Source organism: Podarcis liolepis (assembly GCF_965112155.1).
Source record: "Podarcis liolepis genome assembly, chromosome: 2".
Taxonomy (NCBI): Eukaryota; Metazoa; Chordata; class Lepidosauria; order Squamata; family Lacertidae; genus Podarcis; species Podarcis liolepis.
The window spans coordinates 15509926-15533911 of NC_139555.1; the positions used below are offsets into that span (position 1 = coordinate 15509926).

The 23986-nt window shown below is 45.8% G+C and overlaps 1 protein-coding gene across 2 annotated transcripts; it reads right to left on the bottom strand.

The window, feature by feature from the left end:
- Positions 1-1910: 1910 nt before the first annotated feature.
- On the bottom strand, positions 1911-21960 carry ANKRD33 (ankyrin repeat domain 33). 2 transcript variants are annotated; one of them, XM_083490254.1, is made up of 5 exons: positions 21904-21960; positions 13180-13606; positions 10950-11079; positions 7200-7340; positions 1911-4287 (listed from the first exon to the last, which is right to left on the bottom strand). In XM_083490254.1, the coding sequence occupies exons 2-5, from the start codon at positions 13489-13491 to the stop codon at positions 3509-3511; spliced, it is 1362 nt and encodes a 453-aa protein (XP_083346380.1). In that variant the 5' UTR covers positions 13492-13606; positions 21904-21960; the 3' UTR covers positions 1911-3508. The 2 variants fall into 2 exon arrangements, with proteins under 2 accessions (XP_083346380.1, XP_083346381.1); XM_083490255.1 differs by lacking the exon at positions 21904-21960 and having other exon boundaries at positions 13180-13629.
- Positions 21961-23986: the final 2026 nt, after the last annotated feature.

Sequence of the window (23986 nt, forward strand, 5' to 3'; positions counted from 1 at the left end):
CATGGAATGTGCGTATCATATATACCAGGCATAGGCAAACTGGGCCCTCCAGATGTTGGGGACTACAACTCCCATCATCCCTGACCACTGGTCCTGTTAGCTAGGGATGATGGGAGTTGTAGTCCCAAAACATCTGGAGGGTCGAGTTTGCATATGACCTGATCTATACAGATGCAAATTTAGAAATAATTACTATAGTTCACATATAAATACAGTACACCTCATCATAGCAGGGAGGACTGGAACCAGGTGACATCTCAGCCTGCTGCCCGGGTGCTAACTGTTGACGTGCACCTGTGCTATTTACCTCTTAAACTGGACTGGCACCAGAGAGCTCTTTGAATGGAGCAGGGACAGCCAACATGGTGCCTGATCGTAGGCCATGGGAGTTGTCGCTCACAACATCTGGAGGGCCTCCTGTACTCTTGGAATAGAGCACTTTTGTAAACTAGGACACAGAGCCACTCTAGCAGCAAAATAAGCTCTCTCTGGACAAGGCATCAGGAAGGGCTAGGACTGGGCTCCTGTTGCGCTGTGTGCAGCTGCCCCAAGTGAAGTACGTCTCTGGGCATTAAAGGATTCCCAGCTGCTGGGGTGACTCTGCTCACCAGGCTGTCCTTACTGAGAAGGTCTATAAAGGCCTCCTGGCTCCCTCTTGGAAGATCCCCTCAGGTCAGCCCGGACAACCTGTGTGCATAAAAGCAGAGCTAGGATGGACTGCCCTGTCCAAATTATCCAAGATACGTCACCATCATGGGGTTTTGCGGCACCATTTTCTGAAGTGAACTTTTGGTGGTTCCTACTTGGTCCTAAAAGCACCATACCGCAAGCAGGAGAAGAAGTCCACTTGCAGATGTATCCCTGGGGTGGAAGAAGGAACTCATCGACATTTGCAAACTCCTCTCAGCATTAAATTTGCTGCTGGTTATGTAGCTCCTGTTCTCTGGAGCTGTTTATTTCTGAAATTTGTGATCCTTTGTGCTTTTTCGGCCAGAGGGCTGAATTTTCTCAAGGCCAACCTTTTGGAGTCACATGGTAGTGGTGGGTGGGATCAAACCAAAAGTGGGTGTGGGCACAGTGGGAGTGGTTAAAGCTGGCAGTGGGTAGGGCCACCTCACCCTCTCTCTAGTGCCCCAACACATGCGTATACACATCCCATGCATCCATGCATACACATGTACAGCACACGCCACACACACACACACACGAAAAACAAACATACTTCAGTCAGTCATTCCTCCTCTCTGTCTCTTTCTCTCTCACACACTGGTTTGAAGGGGATCCAAAATTTCCGGGATTAAATAATGAACCTGCCCTCTCAGTCTCTCTCTCTCTCTCTCTCTCTCTCTCTCTCTCTCTCTCTCTCTGTGTGTGTGTGTGTGTCCCTTTCCTCTCCCTGCAAACAATAAGGCTTGGAAAAAAGCATTGCGGAGAAATTTCGACAAACCCCAACTTTACTGTAAGGCTTACGGTACAGATGGGATTTGTCAGGAACTTTTTGCCAAGTCAGCAAAATGCAAAACGGTTGTGAGACAGGGGTATAGTTGACAGGGCTATGGCAAAATCTGAGTCTCTTTGCATCAGTATGAGAACTGTGAATATTTTGAGAAGAGCACATTGGGGCCTTGCTAAGGGTGAAGACGGAAGTAATATTTGAAGTCGCTGGGGATTCTATACTTATAGAGACTGCGCTCATCTTCCTCCCAGCTGCACAGTTTTCAGGGTGTTAAATACGAGGACAAAACAGCTTTGGAGATATGGGAGGTGACATCACATGTGCTATTGTGCTATCTGGATGACATCACAAGTGCTAGCCACAGTCCACTTCTGCTGCCCACCGTCCCAGAGCTTGAAATCTGGTGCAAGAGAATGGTAAAGGTAAAGGTAAAGGTAAAGGTAAAGGTAAAGGTAAAGGGACCCCTGACCATTAGGTCCAGTCGTGACTGACTCTGGGGTTGCGGCGCTCATCTCGCTTTACTGGCCAAGGGAGCCGGCATACAGCTTCCGGGTCATGTGGCCAGCATGACTAAGCCACTTCTGGCGAACCAGAGCAGCACACGGAAACGCCATTTACCTTCCCGCCAGAGTGGTACCTATTGATCTACTTGCACTTTGACGTGCTTTCAAACTGCTAGGTTGGTAGGAGCAGGGACCGAGCAACGGGAGCTCACCCCATCGCAGGGATTCGAACCACCGACCTTCTGATCGGCAAGTCCTAGGCTCTGTGGTTTAACCCACAGCGCCACCCGCGTCCCAAGAGAATGGTATATACCGGTAATTTGCACTAATTTCCAACCCAGCCCTGCTTATCTACCAATGTAACTTCCATCTTCACCTTAACGTAGAAGGAGTTTCCTTGGAAGGAACAAGGGCTTGGTGAGATTGAAGTCTTAGGGGTGAACTATATGTCACACCATCAGTGTGAAAAGGGGTGGATTTTGGTAATATGGTGCCCTGAGCAAGGATATATTTTTTTTTGCCCCCTTTCTAATAATTCCTTTTGCCTCCTTTCACAATAATTCCTTTTGGTATGGTTGCTTTTTTATGGAACATCTCAGTAGGTACCTGTATAAATATAGGTTGTTGTTATTTTGCACCCCTTCAGCTTGGTGCCCTGAGTGGGGGAACTCCCCACACCATCCTAAATCCAGCGCTGATGTGAATGTATGTGGCCGTTCCCTGATTCCTTTTTAAACAGAACTGCTTTGAGAGAAGGGAAGTTAGAGAGGAGAAGTGTGTGTTTGTGTGCATTGGGGGTGTGTGTTCCAAATCCTCTCCAAATTCCCCTCTGCCCTAGAGCTCTGTACATAAGGGCAAACACACATCTGAAACCTGGGAGAATGGGAAATGAGGTTTGATGAGAATGGGTAATTTGGAGCTGAGAAATGGCAGGCAGGTTGGGGATTAAACACTTTTCACTTCCACTGCTCTACTCTGCGTTCCCTTCTGCAAGAAGCACCCAAGTCCTGTTCCACGCATCCCATTTGTTAGTCCCTTAGCCTGGCAAAAGATGGTCAAGAATGATGAGTGGGCAATAATGTTATCTAAAACCACTGGAGTAGAGACTTCCGGGGAGAGGAAGATGGCGGACTAGTCATCTACTGTCTACACTCCATTGACAGAGATAATTATGTGGTGATTAATGACAGCCAAGCCATAAATCTTGGTTATTATCACATTCTCTCTTGGGAAACAGGGAGAACAGGGATTAAGTTCTGATGCTCTGAAAAAGCTGCTTTCCACACTGGGAGATCAAGATGTTTTGGGGGATCTGGATAGGGGTGAGTGACTTAAAGCAAGGAACCTCGATTGTGCTCAAACACTACATAATAGTCCTTAGGGTCAGTCATCAGGGAATAAGGTAAACAAAACATCCCTTTTAAAAATTACTTTTGAGACTGATGAATTATGACGGAAGTGATCTATCTGCGAGTTGAAATTTACACTTGGAATGTGAGCTGACTGCAGTTTCTTTTCCCAATCTGTCCAGCTCCCCTCCGTCAAGCTGTTATGACTTTTTGCCTTTGCCTTTGCCTTTCCCCTTTCCCTTCCCTTTCTTCTTGGGTTTCCCTTCCTCCTCCTCTTTCTTCTTCTTCGCTTCTTTCAGCTCCTTATAGCGCCACTTTGGCAGCTCCAGCATGTGCTTGTCCTGAGAACGTGGTGGCACATTCTCCTTGGGTGGTGACTGAGCAGGCGACTTGGTGAGTTCAATTTTCGGGACGGGATAGATGCTGTTATGGCGCATGCGCAAGGGGAACGACAGCAACTTGACGATGGTGCTGGGGGGCCGGTAGGGCACCAGAACCCGGGTGGGTGTCATGAGCTGGCCATTGCAGGCCGACGCACTAACCATGGATTTGGCATCAGGATCCGGCGTGTACTCCTTGAGGATCTCGGGCACCGAGAGTCTCTGCTTCCCCACTTCCGGCGGGCTGTCAGGGCAGACGGTTTGGCAAGCAGTGCCCACGAACGGACTGGCCAAGCAAGTGGTCATGCGCACCATGTGGTCCATCACACCATCCGGCTCAGGGTCGTGCGGGAAATTTATGGTGAAGGTGGAGCATATCGTCTCCGACAGCCGCTTGGCTCTGGATTTTGTGGCCATTGCTTGCGCCACCAGCTCGGGCAGAGCGGGCCACTGCGGCAAGTACTTGCTGCAGAACTGCTCGGCGCATGGGCGCTGCAGAAGGGTTCGGATCCGGACAATTGTTTCAAAGCGCCCCGTCAGGGCTGCCCATTCCCGTGCTGTCTTTCCTTTCACCGGGTCCACAGCTGCGAGGTCGGCTCCTAGGAGAAATCGCAAGGTTTTAGGGAACCTGCCGTAGTCCATTCCCTTTCAGTATATAGTGCAGAATGAATGGGGCAGGAGATGGGGGTAGTTCAGTACTGAGACTCCGTACCCCCCAGGGAGAGCTTGGACTGGCTAGATGAACAAGAGTGCCCCCCAAGAACCCCCCCCCCCAGGGATAACACCTTAGAGCCTGGTGGTGGGAAACTGAGAAGAAATTAGTGGAAAGGATGAGCTGGAAGCTGATAAAAACAGGGCACTTGAACGATCAAGGGGCATCAGGAGAAGGAGGGTCCTCCAGGTCAGGATTAAAAGCTGAGAGTCATAGTGGGTGTGCAGACAGTCTCAGTCCTGCTGACTTTCCACCCCTTGTGACTCCCTGCTTGTGGAGGATTCTGCATGTTGCTAAGCAATGCGTCAGACTGGCCCTGAATAGGAGGCCATCCCCTCGAAGCAGCCTTCGTCCTCCAGGGAGGGATCCAGAATGAGCGGCTAGAGGGGAAGGGCATGCCTAGAGCTTAGTTTCAGCAATGCCTTCATTGAGTTAAGACAAACCAGGGACATTGCTTGATTGCTGTTTTTTCCCCTGCTAATAAAAAGCTAATTGCATCCTGTGCCTTTTGTGTGTGTGCCTGCTCTGCGCCTGCCCTGGCTCGTTGACAGCACCTTGACACCTGAGCTCCTCCTCAGTATTTGACCATTCCTGCCATGACACCTCCATGGGGCTCATTGCACATGGTACTGGCCATATAACTTTTGCATGCCTTAATTGCACAAGTCCTTTGGGCAGGAAAAGATCTCCCTAGTTCTCCTGTGCTGGAACCAGTCCTTCTGTGGGGTGAGAGCAGCTATTTTTTGGGGAGGGGGGTGACTTTCATCTGGTTCATGGTGGGTAAGGAAGTGGTTAAAAACCCCTAACTTGTAGTCTTGATCCTGAATCAGCGCACACACATACACACACACACACACACAAACGCACACCTCTCTCCTATTTGGACTAAATAGAAAAAAGGCACAAAACCTGCAAGCGTGTTTAATTTGGCCCACAGGTTGCCATTAGATGGCACTGGGGCACTCATGAACTGGTCACATGTTGTCCTTTGCAAGGGCCTGCAGATGGCAGTAGGTACAAAGTGAAAAGGCATCTACAGAGTTAGATCGAGAACGTGAGCAGACAGAGCTTCTGGTTTCCATCACTGGCACAGGAGTGGAAATACTGGAGTACAGTACTAGGACTGCAAATACTAAGGGGGCTTATCAGAAGTTATGCCTAATGTGAGTTATTCAGTGTTGACAAGAGGTGAGTGAAGAGTCACTAGCTATCGAGAGACTCTTTGGGAACTCAGTCTTGAATGAAACCTCTGCTTTGTGTTTTTGAACAATTCAGCCTTTTTCAAACACAGTCGTACATTGGTTCTCAAGTGGAATCCATTCCGGAAGTCTGTCCGGCTTCCGAAAACGTTTGAAAACCAAGGCACGACTTCCGATTGGCTGCAGGAGCTTCCAGCACTCAGTCAGAAGCCACGTCAGAGGTTCGGCTTCCAAAAAAAGTTTGCAAACCGGAACACTCACTTCTGGGTTTGCGGTGTTTGGGAGCCAAAATGTTCAAGTCGCAAGACATTCAAAAACCAAGGTACGACTGTGGATCAAACAGGAGAACTGTATTTGCTTTGGAGGCTGAATAGTAAGGGAAAAACATCCTTCCCTTGGATTTGTTTCCATAGGTAAGGCATGCCAGGGTGTTTGAGTCATCTGTCCCTCCTCACACTCAGGGCATTCTCAGACAGCTGGCAGGGCCCATTGCTGATGGGTTGATAATACCCTCCAACATTTCTCTGATGAAAATAGGGACGTCCTACTCAACAACAACGACAACAACATTTATACCCTGCCCATCTGACTGGGTTGCCCCAGCCACTCTGGGTGGCTTCCAACTAATAATAATAATAATAATAATAATAATTTTTTATTTATACCCCACCCTCCCCAGCCAAGGCCGGGTTCAGGCCAGCTAACAAGCAATAATAAAAACAAGTTGAATGATTACAACTTAAAACAAAATTAAAATACAACATTAAAATATTGAAACATTAAAATATTAAAATGCCTCATCGAAATGCCTCATCGCAGGAGGAGAAGGAAAAGAAAAAAGAAAGAGAGGGAGGGAATCAGATTGGCTCCAAGCCAAAGGCCAGGCGGAACAACTCTGTCTTACAGGCCCTGCGGAAAGAAATCAGATCCTGCAGGGCCCTGGTCTCATGAGGCAGAGCGTTCCACCAGGCCGGAGCCAGTGTTGAAAAGGCCCTGGCTCTGGTTGAAGCCAATCTAACTTCCTTAGGGCCCGGGACCACTAGGGTGTTGCTATTTATGGACCTTGAGGCTCTCTGTGGGGCATACCAGGAGAGGCGGTCCCGTAGTTACGAGGGTCCTAGGCCGTAATATAAAAGCATTAAACATTAAAAAACTTCCCTATACAGGACTGCCTTCAGATGTCTTCTAAAAGTTGTACAGTTACTTATCTCCTTGGCTCGGGGGCGAGATAACTCCATACCCTCCAGCATTTCTCTGATGAAAACAGGGAGGTCCTAAGGAAAAGTGGGACATTCCGGGATCCAATCAGAAACTGGGATGGCTTCTGTAAATCCAGGAGTGCTCCTGGAAAATAGGGGCACTTGGAGGGCCAGACTGCTGGTGCTTGGCTCTCTAAGCAGCACGAAGTGGCTGGGTCTAGCTGCCACCTTAATTTTCCACAATGCTACTGACACAGCGTCATTATTGGGGCATTGTAGGAAATTGCAATGGCAGCTAGATGCAGCAGCCACTGTTGAACACTTGAAGGATGAGCAGCAGGTGTTAAAAAACGGATTTAAAAATCCTTTCCTCCTGAACCGGCTAATGAGGAGTGACATACCTGCCATGAGCAAAGCCGCAACACAGTCGTTTCTCCCCTGTACTGCAGCCTTCATGAGTGCAGTCAGACCCCGCAAGTCTCGCACCTCCAGCTCCAGTGTTGGATAGTAGTTCAGAAGATAGTTGAGAATAGTGATGTGTCCTTCATGGAGAGAGAGAGAGAGAGAAAGAGAGAGAGAGAGAGAGAGAGAGAGAGAGAGAGAGAGCGCGAGAGAGAGAGCGAGAGAGAGATATTAAGGAAACCATGTTAGGCATTGAAATGTTTCCCAGAGGTTTAGCATGTACTAAAGACCACAAGAAATAATAATAATAATAATAATAATAATAATAATAATAATAATTATTATTATTATTATTATTATTATTATTATTATTATTTATATCCCGCCCATCTGGCTGGGTTTCCCCAGCCACTCTGGGCGGCTTCCAAAATAATATTAAAATACTATGATACATCAAACATTAAAAGCTTCCCTAAACAGGGCTGCCTTCAGATGTCTTCTAAAAGTCTGGTAGATAACACACAATGAATTATTTTCCCGTCCATGTAGACTTTCATTTCCTCTGGGAATTGAGTGGCCAGGGCTGTCTTAAGCATATGCGGCGCCAGGGTGCAAAGATCCGCCCGGCGCACCCCCCTCCCAGGTTGCCCAGTCCCAGGTGCACAGGATGGCAGAGCCAGCCAGCCACCTCAGCGTCTCACTGGCTCGGTCACCCCTGAACTCACGGCGCAGAGCCACCCGCAGCAGAAGAGACCACCGTGGTGTGCTGACCAATGGGTGGGCTCTTCCCCAGACTCAACTCTTGGGGCCCAGACTCTCGGCCTGGCGCCCCCGAGAGCCTGGCGCCCGGGTGCCCCGCACCCCTAGTGCCTATGGGTAAAACGGCCCTGTGAGTGGCTGATGTCTACCAGCGTGACACAAGCCCAAATCACCATTGTGTCCCTGTGAAGCCCTCCATAAGACTAGGTTCATGGCTTGGGGGTTGCTCCTTGATTCTAAATTATTGCCAGGGGCTCAGGTGTCTTCGGTGGCGAGTAATGCCAAGACCCAGGTGTGACTGATCCATCCATCAGCTGTGGCCATTCCTGGACTAGGACAGCTTGGCCTCAGTTAACCAGTGTTAATAACTTCCAAAATAGATTACTACAATGGGGGTGGGGCTGCACTTAAAAGATGTTATAGAAGCTGCAGCTGATGCAGAATGCCAACGCCTGACTGTTATCTAGCGCATTGCGGGGGATCACATTACCCAGATCCTCAAAGCCCTACAATGATTGCCAGTAAAGCTCCACTGAGCTTCAGAATTTGAATGATAGATGTAAATACCAGCCAATCAAACACTGGTTCAGCTGTCAGTCTTGGCCTTCTCTCCATGCTGCAGAAAGACGGTTTATTTCCCACCCCCACCCCTATTTTTAAAAGTGCTTTCCATTAAAATAAAATAAGGAAAAAGGAACCCTAACCCTAACCCTAACCCTTATTTTAAAAGGTGTGTTTGGGAGAAGAACACTAGAGTTCGTGGTAAAGTCACAGGCACCAGCCAATCAGTGCTATGCACAACTAACTGCTTCTGCAAAAAGCACTTCCATATTCTGCTTCTTTCTTGCAGAGTTCAATCCTGGAGAAAGAAAAATGCATTTGGATTGAACACAGTGGATACACTTCCAAACACACTCTTCTAGTTTAAACTGGATAGCTCAGTTGATTAGAGTTTCATGCTGATAACGCCAGGGTTACAAGTTTGATCCCCATAAGGGATTGCTGAATATTCCTGCATTGCAGCAGGTTAAAGTAGATCATCCTCAGGGTTCCTTCTATCTCTATGTTGCTTGACTACTATTATTATATTATATCTATCTCCTCCATTGTTTCATATCCCCCCCTCCCATTGCACTTTTGGTGAATTTAACCGTCTTGAGCTGTTTTTTAATTGGGTCTGTTTTTTGTGGTTCAGCCATCTATCAATCACAGGCATTGTTCACACATAATACTCAGCCAAACCATGGCTAAGCAGGATGAGGGTGCAAGACCAAGAGTGGCTGCTTTGCAGAGTTAAGTCACGGTTTAGCTTAGCATTACGTCCAAACCTGAGAGCACGGTCTGCCTCTTCCAAACAAACCATGGCCAATAAGCCAAGAACAAACTGCAGTAACAGCTTGTGGTTTCTTGGGAGCGAGACAAACCATTAGCCTGGATTTCCATAGAGCCAAACTATAGCTCCAGGTAGCATGTCGGCAGCAGGACTGGGGGGAAGAAAGAACCGGCAACCTTTCTTGCTCTGGGCAACTGCACCCTTGCCTGTTCGCACTTAGCCATAGTTTGGCTTTGTGTTACATGCAGTCTGGGCTACAGTCTGCACAAACAAATCACAGGGCGCTAAACAGACAAATAAATTAGGAAGGGAAGGAAGTGTGAAACGGTAACTCCTCTGCAAATCTGGAATGCCAACAGAGGCCTGAATTCAAATGTGCACATCTTGCCTTCACAATATTCATCAAATTTGATCTTTATTGAGCTCCAATTTTCACAGAGGAATGGCCATCTGCAACCTGAGCTTATCGTCACCTTTCAGTAAACCCCTTTTACTTCTCATTGCCAGAACGCTACTTCGAAATAATCACGATATCTATCTATCTATCTATCTATCTATCTATCTATCATCTATCTATCTATCTATCATCTATCTATCTATCTATCTATCTATCTATCTATCTATCATCTATCTATCTATCTACCATCTATCTATCATCTATCATCTATCATCTACCATCTATCTATCAGCTATCTATCTATCTATCTATCTATCTATCTATCTATCATCTATCTATCTATCATCTATCTATCTATCTACCATCTATCTATCATCTATCATCTATCATCTACCAGCTATCTATCAGCTATCTATCTATCTATCTATCTATCTATCTATCATCTATCTATCTATATCTATCTATATCTATCTATCATCTATCTATCTATCTATCATCTATCTATCTATCATCTATCTATCTATCTATCTATCTATCTATCTATCTATCTATCTATCATCTATCTATCTATCTATCTATCTACCATCTATCTATCATCTATCATCTATCATCTACCATCTATCTATCAGCTATCTATCTATCTATCTATCTATCTATCATCTATCTATATCTATATCTATCTATCTATCTATCTATCTATCTATCTATCTATCTATCTATATCTATCTATCATCTATCTATCTATCTATCTATCTATCTATCTATCTATCTATCATCTATCTATCTATCTATCTATCTATCTATCTATCTATCTATCTATCATCTATCTATCTAGCTATCATCTATCTATCTATCATCTATCTATCTATCTATCTATCTATCTATCTATCTATCTATCTATCTATCTATCATCTATCTATCTAGCTATCTATATCTATCTATCTATCATCTGCTTGCTCATAATTAAGCATATAAGAAGACCTTGCTAGATCAGGCCAGCAGCCCATCTAGTCTAGTATCCTGTTCCTAATGTGGCCAAAATGATGCCCATGGAAGCCCAAAAGAAGGCTCTTTGTGCTTTCCCACCCTGCAGTTTCCAGCAACCGGTACCCAGAAGCAGAGGAAGAACGCAGCCTGTCATCAGGGTTAGTAGCCCCTGAAGTCACTATTGGAAGTAGAGCAATCCTGGCCAGATGCCCAACCTTCCTTGTCTCTGTCTGCCATCTCTGCTCAATTGTCTAAAAGCAAGACACTTCCTACCTGCCTGAGCTGCTATCATGAGTGCTGTGTTTCCATCATTATCCTGATGATTGATATCTATGTAGGGACATTTGCTGAGAATGGTGACAATGTCTACGAAGCCTTTGAAACATGACACCAATAGGCCGTTCTGTGGAGGAAAAGGGAACAGGTGTTAAGGTTCAGCCACTTGAGCAAGTGATGCTACCTCTCGTACATCTTTCCTGCCTATCTTGCCCATTCCAGAAACACAGTCCTTTGGTCCCAACAAAATGGCACTTCCTGCCCCAGGGGTGACTCCGCTGCTCTCCCAGCAGCTACACAAAGCCTGAGCTCCAGCCACTGATTGTTTCCAGCACCTCAGCAATAACAGCCACTCCTATAGCATTCCTGCCACTGCTACCTGTCAGTCAGGACATAGCACAAATGTTTTGGTTGTGGTTTTTTTAATTTAACCCCCCCAAATTACTTTTTTAAAATGTTTTAAATACTTGTTATTAATTGTTAATTTTATTGTTCATTCCTTTTGCAAACTGCTCTGGGGTTTTATTACAATCAAGCAGTATATAAATTGTTATGAAATACAGCAGCACCTCGGTTTTCGAACATAATCTATTCTGGAAGACCGTTGGAGTTTTGAAACATTTGAAAACTGAGGCACAAAGGGCGGCCTGCAGATTTAATAGAGAAAAATGAGAAAAATAACATATACACTCAGTGGAAGCCGTTCAACTTCCGAGGTGTGTTTGAAAACGGAAGCATTTACTTCCGGGTTTACGGCGTTCGAAAACCAAAACGTTTGTCAACAGAGATGTTCGAAAACCGAGGTACCACTGTAAATACAAAATGAGGCTGATACTGTTCCTCTATTTACCGTGCATGGAAAGAAAGTACAACTGAACACATGAGGATGGCTGGAACGCCATGATAACACATTTCATTTTTTCCCATTCTTTTGCGATATTTATAAACCACTCAGGAACAAAGTCCCTTGTTTGCGTTATCGATAGCAGGGCATCAATGCTGCCAATGCAGGGGAGGGGATGTGGCTCAGTAAACATGATTTGCATGGAACAGTTCCCAGGATCAATCCCTGGCATTTCTGTATACGCAGATCTGGGAAAAGACTCTTGGTTTGAAACCTTAAAAGGGCCACTGCCAGTCAGTGTGGACAGTAATGACCTAGATGAACTGATGGTCTAACTCGCTCCTAATTTCAATCCCGGGATAAAGGGCTGGGGAGAAGCCGTGCATAAGCATGGGATTCTAGAACTTACATGTGGAATCTGCATAACTAAGCCCCCCCCCCCCCCCGGAAAGGCACAGAGGAAGAGGATTTCGAGCCTGGGGCCTGGTGGTGGGACACTGGCCACACCTCAGAGGAGGGGATGGGCTGGGAACTGTTCGAATCAGGGCTCTTGAGGGATAGTGAAGAGACAGAACAGGCTGAGGAGGTTTCCAGTTTGGATACAGGCGCCGAAAGACAGCCAGGACACAGGAGAGGTAGACCGTGCAGTTCTCCCTCAGAGCTACTCTGACAGCTTCTCTTTCCAGCCCCCAACCTATGCCTAGAATGATTGTTGTGTGTTGCCAAGAAGCGAGCCAGGCAGACACAGAGGGAGTCCCTTGCAGCTTGCCGTAGCAGAAGATCACAGAGGAAGGGGCCTGACACAGAGGGGACGGGAATGAAGGAGGGGCTACAAGCTGGTTCAAACAACTGGCTTTCCCTTTAGATATCTCTCTGTGTGTTTTGCTTTCCTTAATGAAGAAACTAACTGCAACTTTGCCAAGCGTCTCTCTCTCTCACACACACACCTGTGAATGACCTGCTCTGCCTGTTGGCTCCCTGACATTACCAGATCGGTTGTAGTGTGGACAAATGGCCTTCCTCAGGTAACTCTCTAATTCATTCATGCCTTTGACTGCTTTTTGTTTTGGTGCCACCCCGCCAAACACGTAGTCAGTCAAAATTGATGGAGCTAGCCACCAACACACAGTGGAGCGGTACAATGACCACTTTGCTGTGCAGTCGCCACCCCACAAGGCATGTCAAATTCACTGCATGGCTGGGATGGTTTACCATAGCTTCCTGTTAGGGACAGCGATGCTAGGGATGGTTTCTTGGACTAGAGAACAGCCATGATTGGGCTATGGCTCTGTTCTAAGGAATGGCTAAGAGTCATGGCCTTCTATTCACCCCTAGGCCATTTTATTGCTAGCTTTTAGGTGCTGCTGTGAGAAGTCCAGTTACCCGTCCGTTGATGTCCAGCTCCATGACTTCCTCCCTGGTCACCCCTCTGTCAAGTTTCTCCTGCAATAGCTTTGCATCGTTCTTGAGACAGATCTGGTAGAACGTGAGCGTCGTGCCATCACCACTGGCAGACGGAGCAGATTCATAGACGGGGTACACAGAGTCATCAGAAAGGATGCTGCAGGTGTCCGATTCTCCCCTCTCACCCTCCCTCCCTTCGTCCTCCTCATCTTCTTCATAGTCTAGATCGGGGTCTGACTCATCTAGGGCGGGCGATGTGTCTGGCTCTCCTTTCCTGCTGGCATCGGTCATCCAACCCACTCAACGCAAGCGGTGCTTGTTGTCGTTTTGGTTGCCCATGCTTGTTTCAGTCTCGATGACCTTTTCTCTTGTGCCTGACTGCCCTCCTCAGTTACACGCTGGGGATCTGTGAAGCAAAGATGATGCAGAGACAAAGATTAGCCGCTCTCAATGAACAAATACAACTCCCTGAACATTTCATGGGTTTGAGAGATCATTTGATAATCCCTTAATTGTACTGAGCACAAGCCATCTGTTCAGAAGCTACTGAAATAGTCGTTTTCAAACTCTGATCCTGGAAACACCAAGGTTCCATAGGAGATTATAATTGGGGGATAATCAGTGAGATGATCAGGAATGGCGGCAAGTTTTCTCAAGGATGCCTCTAAACTCTCAGTATTTGGTGAGAGGGATTCCAACACATACCAGATCTTTAGGTTTTTGCACAATTAAAGTGGGTTAAGGGGCTCCAACAACAACAACAACAGCAACAATAACAACAACAATGTTATCATTTATATGCCACCCATCTGACTGAGTTGACCCAGCCACTCTGGGCGACCCCAGCCACTAAGGAAGGAAGATAACAACATGATAAAGTTCAAAATGGTAACAATTAATTGCACATTTATTCAAAATCCAGTGAAAACTTTTTGGATCCACTTTGAAAAATGAAAATGAAAACAGGTGTTTGTGGCTTGGAAAGTGGCAGGAAAATGCACTGGAAATTCAGTTTCAGGGACGTCCCAAGAAAAAGTGGGACATTCCAGGCTCAAATCAGAAACTGGGGTTGCTTCTGTAAATCTCTGGAAAATAGGGACACTTGGAGGGTCTGTCTTGGCTTTCTATGACAGGCTTTCTATGCTAGCGATAGCCATCGCTGTGGTGTTTCAGTCAGGTCTGAGACTGCACCAAGAAGGCAAGAACCATGCCTTTGGGCAAACATTAGAGCAGCGCACAAATCTCCATGAACGATGGGTAAGGCATTTTCATCTTCCCCAAGTGTTCAGCGAAGCATAGGCTATTTTGCTGCCACTGACGGCTTTCCCAGTGTTTTCAAACGGGCGCTGAAAGCACCTGCTGAAACCTGGGTCCTCCAGCACCATCAATCTGTCAGTTTGCATTTCTTAGTGCAGAAAGTATTGATCTGATGTGTAGAGATCTTTCCTGTTCTGCTTAATTCAAGAGGGTTCTGGAAGCTTCTCTGTGTGAAAGAAGATTCCTGATATTTGGGTTATTCCTTCAGAGAAGCTGCGTACAGCTGGTTTAAACTGGTTCTGTTACCTCTTTCTCTCAAGGTCATGCTGATTATAATAGTGAGGCCAGAAGGAGCATGGGTTTTACTCTCTCTTTTTGTCTCTCTTTCTTTCTAGTGTGGCGTTCCGTATGTTGTGTTAAGTTGCTGTAAGTTTAAGTTAAGTCTGCTGCAACTGGATTTCTTAAGGACAGTGCCAATCCTGAGCGTATTGTGACCTTTATGCTCATTTGCCTTCAGTAGCAGTACAGTGGTACCTCTGGTTACAAACTTAATTCATTCCGGAGGTCTGTTCTTAACCTGAAACCGTTCTTAACCACTTTAGCTAATGGGGCCTCCCGCTGCTGCCGCGCCACCGCCGTGCGATTTCTGTTCTTATCCTGAGGTAAAGTTCTTAACCTGAGGTACTACTTCCGGGTTAGCGGACTCGAGGTACCACTGTAAAGCTCTGCTGCATGAAACACAATTGCCTCTTGTGCATTTAGGGGGGGGAATCCTGCAAAGTGTTTAAGTTGTTACTCTGCTAACTATACATTGGAATCTACAGTCATACCTTGGGTTACAGACGCTTCAGGTTGCGTTTTTTGGGGTTACGGACTGCCAAAACCCCGGAAGTACCAGAACGTTCATATATGATTATATGCACTCCTTTTTGGCTCATTGAGCCTTACCTGTTTAACACTGTTGTCATTTTAATTATTTGCAAATTGATAAAATATGGTTTGTTTTGAAAAAAAATGTAAATTCTCTCCTCCATTCCCCTGGAAAACGTTCGCAACCCGAGCGTCCACTGTACTCTGGATCAATACGGAGTAGAATTTCAATGTCACAACCAAGAAGTAGACCCAACCCACACAGCTGTCACAACCGCAAGGCAAGCTCTTTCCTCCTCCCAACCCCCAAAAGTCCCAGACAAATAAACGTCCAAAGTGTCAGGAAAGAGTTCATGCCACGGCCCGGGTCCAGTCCACACTTGGTGGGTCCCCATAAAAAGTTTGTTGCTTGGGTCCCGCAGGTCATTGCATATCAGGATGGAGCTGGCCTACTGCACTTAATAATAATAATAATAATATTTATATCACGCCCATCTGGCTGGGTTTCCCCAGCCACTTTGGGCGGCTCCCAACAGAATATTAAAAACACGGTAAAACATCAGACATGAAAAACTTCCCTTAACAGGGCTGCCTTCAGATGTCTTTGAAAAGTCAGATACAGTGGTACCTTGGTTCACGAACTTAACCCGTTCCGGAAGTCCATTCTTAAACCAAAGCGTTCTTAAACCAAGGCATGCTTTCCCATAGCAGCGGGGGACTCAATTTCCAATTGGAACACACTCAACAGGAAGCGGAACATGTTCTGCTTCCAAGGCAAAGTTCACAAACCAAAACACCTACTTCCGGGTTTGCAGCGTTCTTAATCCAATTTGTCCATAAACTAAGCTGTTCTTAAACCAAGGTGCCACTGTAGTTGTTTATTTCCTTGACATCTGATGGGAGGGCGTTCCACATGGTGGGTGCCACCACCGAGAAGGCCCTCTGCCTGGTTCCCTGTAGCTTCACTTCTCGCAGCGAGGGAACCGCCAGAAGGTCTTCAGCGCTGGACCTCAGTGGCTGAATAATGGGGATGGAGACGCTCCTTCAGGTATACTGGGCCAAGGCCGTTTAGGGCTTTAAAGGTCAGCACCAACACTTTGAATTGTGCTAGGAAATGTGCTTTATGAATTGCACAGGTCAGTTGCCCTCCAGCGCTGCAGCTAGCCCAGGCCTTTTTTTGCTGTTGTAGATGTAGTCTGATCCAAAACATTGCACTAATAGCTCAAAGCGGTCAAACGGCATATGGCTGTATCACATCAGGATCCTGACTTGAACGTGCAGCTTCTTTTAAATCAAAACAAATACAGTTGTACCTCGGGTTACATACGCTTCAGGTTACATACGCTTCAGGTTAAAGACTCCGCTAACCCAGAAATAGTGCTTTAGGTTAAGAACTTTGCTTCAGGATGAGAACAGAAATCGTGCTCCGGTGGTGCGGCGGCAGCAGCAGGCCCCATTAGCTAAAGTGGTGCTTCAGGTTAAGAAAAGTTTCAGGTTAAGAGCGGACCTCCGGAACAAATTAAGTATTTAACCCGAGGTACCACTGTACTGCCTTCCCGTAGAATTTTGCTGCTCATTTGGCTCCTGCTGTGTCTTGTTTGACTTCTGAATAGGGTCCAGCCCCACCTAATCTCAGCTTTGCCACAAAATCCTCTGACACAAAATGTATTTTGCTTTGGGTGAATCTACCAAAGGGCCTGGTGAAGTATACAGAACCAAATAGGGAGACAGGCGGGGTGGGGTGTGGGGTGTGGAATCTGTATATGATTACAGTGGTACCTCAGGTTAAGAACTTAATTCGTTCTGGAGATCCGTTCTTAACCTGAAACTGTTCTTAACCTGAAGCACCACTTTAGCTAATGGGGCCTCCTGCTGCCGCCGCGCCGCCAGAGCAGGATTTCTGTTCTCATCCTGAAGCAAAGTTCTTAACCCGAGGTAGTATTTCTGGGTTAGCGGAGTCTGTAACCTGAAGCATCTGTAACCTGAAGCGTCTGTAACCCGAGGTACCACTGTATATGCACTCCTTTTTTGGCTCACTGAGCCTCACCTGTTTAGCATTGTTGTCATTTTAATTATTTGCAAATCAATAAAATATGGATTTTTTTTAAAAAAATGTAAATTCTCTCCTCCATCCCCCTGGAAAACAAGTCACATTAAGCCTTTCCAAACTCCCCACCCCACCCCACCCCCCCCCCCGACCAATGCCTGTGATCAGATATTTCTGTAGAATTAGCAGCAACCACAATCTTCTTTTGCATGATTCTATAGCTTCCTTGGGGGCTTTTAAGCAGAGATTGCATGGCTACCTGTCATGTATGATCTAGTTGAGATTCCTGCATTTCAGGGGGTTGGACTAGATGACCCTCAGGATCCCTTCCAACTCTACAATTCTATGATTATATAGCATAGCAAAGCATGACAATACGAGTCTTGCAAAACCTTTCTGTCTGGTCTGTGAGCTCCTTTTCCACTCTTGAGAATTCCAGCTTTCTTTTCTTACGTTTCCTATTTGTTATGTTCTCAAGACTCATTCTTTCCAACAGAGTGTCAAGATTTTTCAGAGACTATACCAAAGTTTTCGCACTGAGGGCAAAGAATTATTGGAATCAAAGATGCACCCAGCATCTATAATATGTTTGGCATCTACAGTATCAATACATTTATATGAAAATTGGGGGAAATGGTTAAATCTGCTAAATTCATTCTTTTGTGGCTAACAGCAGCTTTGCAGTGATCTGAATTAGTAGCATGGTGCTGGGGCAAACAGTTAGACGCTTTCCCACACACCATGGACCCTATCCAAATCTCCCTATGGATACTTTCCCTAATAGAATCAGGCACTGAGAGTTAAAATCATGGAGCTTCAATAACATACTGTATTTTTCCGCCCCCATGTATAAGAGTCCTATTTTTGGGGACTCAGGTTTAAGAAAACAGGAGGAGATGTAGCCGTGTATAAGACGCCCCCCTAATTTTTGATATTATTTTTCAGGGAAAAAAACCTAGTCATGCACAGAAAAATACGGTACGTAGTCGGACGTTGTCAAAATGTAATTCTGATGTGATCCTTTAGCATTGAATATGCCTGCTCTAGAAGAAAAATAAAGCTTCTCTCCTGACAAAATTAACTAGTAATTGCCAACTATGGTTGGAATTCAACTAAGTTTTACACTGGTGATAATCATATCATGTATCCATAGCAGTAATCAGAGGAGGGATGATTGCAGCGAGGAGCCCAGAGGGAAGAATCGCCATAGTGCATCTGCAACAGCACAAACAGACGCCTTCATCTGCCCCAGCTGCGTCAAAACATGTCTCTCCTGTATAATAATCGTGATGACGATGATAATTTTATTATTTATACTCTTCCCATCTGGCTGGGTTTCCTCAGCGACTCTGTGCGGCTTACAGCACATAACAAATGGCAAAACATAAAAAATTTCCCGATACAGGACTGCCGTCAGATGTCTTCTAAAAATCAGATAGCTGTTTATTTCCTTGACATCTAACAGGAGGGCTTTCCACGGGGTGGGCGCCACTACCGAAAAGGCCCTCTGCCTGGTTCCCTGTAACCTTGCAGTGAGGGAACCTCCAGAAGGCCCTCGGCGTTGGACCTCAGTGTCCTGGCTGAACAATGGGGATGGAGACACTCCTTCAGGTATACTGGGCCGAGGCCGTTTAGGGCTTTAAAGGTCTGGTCTAGTCTAGCTGCTGCATTCTGGGTTAGTTGTAGTTTCCGGGTCACCTTTAAAGGTAGCCCCACATAGAACACATTGCAGTAGTCCAGAGCATGCACCACTCTGGCACCACAGTCCGCAGGCAGATAGGGTCTCAGCCTGCGTACCAGATGGAGCTGGTAGACAGCTGCCCTGGACACAGAATTGATTTGTGCCTCCATGGACAGCTGTAAGTCCAAAATGACTCCCAGGCTGCGCACCTGGTCCTTCAGCAGCACAGTTACCCCCAGCCCTGTCTTTAGCACATGTGTCGCCGGGGTGCAAAGATCTACCCAGCACCCCCCAATTTAGGTTAGCCCCCAAATTAACATAATTAATGCTTATGTCAGACACCACGCTTACACCTTATCTCTTGTGAATGACAAGCGCCATCACTGAGTCTGACAAGCGCCGCCGTTGTGAATGACAAGCACGGTGCGTCTTTGGTAAATGAGCGCACAAAGTCAAAAGTCCTTTAGTGAAACAGTAGGTATACATTTCAGCAATACCTAGATATATATGTATTTTGTTTTTCTAGCTTGATCAAAGTTATGTATTATTTCATAAGGGGTAGATAGTTAAGAGTTTAGGCGGCTTCAGTGGCGGGCGCCGGGCGCCCCCCAGAATTCAGCACCCGGGTGCCCCACACCCCTTCCACCCCTGGATAAAGACGTCCCTGGTTACCTTATTCAGGACTACACCTGCTTGCCCGCTGTCTCCCAAGAACAGTACTTCTGTCTTGTCAGGATTCAACCTCAATCTGTTAGCTGCCATCCATCCTCCAACCACCTCCAGACACAGGATCGGTTTCTAGAGCCACAACGGGCGCAGGAACTCTCCAATGGTTTGACTTCTTCCCCCCCCCTCTTTTTTTCCCTTTAAACAAGTACATGTAAATATAGACAACCAAAATTACAAAGGAAAATTCCTTAATAGTAATGAAAAAAACTCAAAAAAAATCAAAGTACATGACACAGAACATAAGCAACTATGGGAAAGAGAAAAGAAAAATAGAACAAAAATCAAAAGAAAAAGGAAGATGAGCCAAAGCAGGAAAGATCATCTATTGTACACTTCTGTCAAGCTCACAACAGATCATTATTCTTATCAATTCTCTCTATCTGCATTCCAAAGGAATCCCTCATCTTGGTATCAGGGAGTATTCAAGGGTCACCAGCAAGGGTTATAGTGGCAAAGCACTGGTAAGATAAAAAGACACCCACTAAAGAGGACTGGGTAGTCAAATTGTGCGAGTACTCGGAGCTCGCAAAGCTGACAGATGCAATAAGAGATGAACCTAAACAATTGGTGAAAGAAGAATGGGAATGTTTAAATAATTATCTAGGGGACAAGGGCTTCAATGGTTTGACTTTACCCCCGAAGGCACACCCTTCGATTGTCTTCCGAGACAGACAGATGCCAACTAATCATTACTCAGAGAAGAACTGTTGAAATTAATGGAACTAACTTCGTCTGCATAGCTCAGTTGGTTAAAGTGTAGTGTTGATCATGCCAAGGTTGCAGGCTGAATCCCTGTATGGGACAACTGCACATACAACATAGCCTTCCAACTATGATTCTACAATTCTTGTCATGTTCATTCATTTCAACAAGTTTACTCTGAGAAAAACTTAGTTGACTATCACCCAATATATAAATTGTTAATGGAAGGTGAAGAGAATTAACATGAAAATCAGGACGAATCGCATTCCTTGATTTTCCTCCAGTCGATAACTGTGAGAAATAAATGCTGTTGGAGAAACTCAAGTCAGCACCTCCCCATAGTTTTTCATGGAAGAATTACATGTGAGACCTTGGAGTGCATAGTACTGTACTGTATTATGTTCTACGCTAAGTGGATCAAGGATTTGACTTAGCATAAGGCAGATTTAAATGCACGGGTCAAGACATCCATTCCTTCACACTTTTCAAGGCATGAATTTGTTTCCTGGTCTTCTGGCAGATTGTCAGTTCTTTAACATTGGTAGGCTGCAAACGATTCAACAATTTGCGCGGGATGTGGTAGGGGCCCTGAAAACTGCCCCTGAGCTCTTGGTTGAGAACTCAAAGTTGAAAGGCTTACTTAACACTCCCAGGAGAAAGGACTGCCTACTAATAGCATGGACCTTACTGAACCGACAAAGCAATCTCTGCAAATTTCAGTCAATGAAACCCTTTCATTAGTCTCAAAATGCATTTAGGATTTAAAACCCTATTTCCTGATTGTCGGCTCTTCCTTGCATAGTTTTACTGTAGCTAAATCCAGTGCTTTTTTCCTAATTTTTTTTTAGGGGTACTCTCATTTTGACTCAAGAAAACCACCATTTTATAGTTCAAATCGGGAAAAACAAACACAGTGGTACCTCGGGTTACAGACGCTTCAGGTTACAGACTCCGCTAACCCAGAAATAGTACCTCGGGTTAAGAACTTTGCTTCAGGATGAGAACAGAAATCGCGTGGCAGCAGCGGGAGGCCCCATTAGCTAATGTGGTACCTCAGGTTAAGAACAGTTTCAGGTTAAGAACAGACCTCTGGAACAAATTAAGTTCTTAACCCGAAGTACCACTGTACACTTAATGGACAAAAGTACAAAGATTCACAAAATGTTTAGGGGTATGCGTACCCCTGCACCCCCCCAAAAAAAGCACTAGCTAAATCTACACACTTTCAGAACAAAATGCAACATCAAACAATTGAGGCCTCACAGATAAGGCAGAAATTCTGGTCGTGGTAATAGAGTGGTTGGGGCAACCCAGTTGGAATGAGTGGGGTATAAGCAAATAATAGTAATAGTAATAATAATAATAATAATAATAATAATAATGGCAGCAAAAGGAATGAACCATTGGAAAACCATACCTGAGGTCGATGTGGATTCTCCATTGCTTGTGGTCTTTAGAGAAAACTGGAATCTGTTCCCAGAGTTTGCCAGAAAGCTCAGTTTGATTCATTAACAGCGATCTCTGGGGAATATACACTGATCCAGTACCTGCTTTGAGACCTAGTCCTTCAGAAGGTGGTCTTTGCACCGCCGCTCCCTATCTCCTTGCCAAGACTTACCCTGAAGTACTCCAGTCTTCAGCCCTTGTTCCTCCCTTTGGTTTTCACTGCCGCATTCACTGGGTGGAGCATCACCCCGAGATGCGAAGACATGTGGAAGTTTTCGGACACAGCCTCCTACCGCCCCCAGGGATGAAAGGAGCTTCGGCCTTGGGCCCAAGATGGGGATTTAGACTCCGGAGCTGTGACAGCTTGCACGTTGCCGTAAGCTTAGCTAGGGAAGACATCTTAATTTGCAATGTTGCTTAAAACGGCTCTGAGCAGGATTTGGAAAGTATTTAAGTCAAGGGTTAAATTTAGCCTCCCGACTCTCATTTGCTTATTTATACATGGGGTTCCTGGACCTAACAAGTGGGAATGAAGCAGCTTGGAAGAAGGAAGCCCTTGGATCCAAGAGATGGAGAGTACTTCATGCTTTCTGATCTCCTACAGTTGGCGTTGACTTTGCACATGTGGTGTGTATTCTGGCAGCCGGGAAAGCAGTTGCCGGTTGATAAGGGCGCATCAGCAGCGCATAATAGGCTGCTGGTTGGTAAGTCAGTTGTCGGAACTGACCTAGAGGTAGATAAAAGCAGCAGGTTTCTGGAAATCCTGGCTCCAGGCCTCAGTATTCAGTCTCGGATTTACGTATCAGCTAAACAAGCTATAGCTTAGGGCCCCACTTTCTTGGGGCCCCCCAAAATATTTAAAGGAAAAACCCCCTGGATGTACATTTCCAAAATATAAGATAAAAAACAAATAAAATAAAACCTACATACAGAAACAGTGTTTTGTGTTGTGTAGGCTTCTATGATGTAATAATAATAATAATAATAATAATAATAATAATAATAATAATAATAATTTTTATTTATACCCCGCCCTCCCCAGCCAGGGCCGGGCTCAGGGCGGCTAACAAGCAATAATAAAAACAAGTTGAATGAATACAACTTAAAAACAAGATTAAAACACAACATTAAAATATTGAAACATTAAAATATTAAAATGCAGCCTCATCACAGGAGGAGAAAGGAAAAAGGAAAAAGAAAGAGGGGGAGGGAATCAAACTGATTCTAAGGCAAAGGCCAGGTGGAACAACTCCGTCTTACAGGCCTGCGGAAAGAAATCAGATCCTGCAGGGCCCTGGTCTCATGAGACAGAGCGTTCCACCAGGCTGGAGCCAGTGTTGAGAAGGCCCTGGCTCTGGTTGAGGATAATCTAACTTCCTTAGGGCCCGGGACCTCTAGGGTGTTGCTATTTATGGACCTTAAGGTCCTCCATGGGGCATACCAGGAGAGGCAGTCCCGTAGGTACGAGGGTCCTAGGCCATGAAGGGCTTTAAAGGTCAAAACCAGCACCTTAAATCTGACCCTGTACTCCACTGGGAGCCAGTGCAGCTGGAAAAGCACTGGGTGAATATGCTCCCATGGCGGAGACCCCGTGAGGAGCCTCGCTGAAGCATTCTGCACCCGCTGGAGTTTCTGGGACAGCTTCAAGGGCAGCCCCACATAGAGCGAATTACAGTAGTCAAGCCTGGAGGTGACCGTCGCATCGATCACTGTGGCCAGGTCGGGGTGGGAAAGGTAAGGGACCAACTGCTTGATGCGGCGAAGGTGGAAAAATGTCGCCTTGGCTGTTGCTGTAACCTGCACCTCCATGGAGAGGGAGGCATCAAGGATTACACCCAAACTCTTGACGGAAGGCAATGGCAAGTAATAAGTAATTACTGATGTAAGTAATGGGCCCTGCCTGCTAGTCTGCCTCCAACAATTTTAAAAGGGTTTTGGCTCTTGTTTGGCTTGATGCTCCCCATCACAACCACCAAGCCACATATTTATTGGTGGGAGAGCAAGCAAGATCTTTTAACAAACTTTGCATAACATCCAGGTAAAGAGCAACCTGC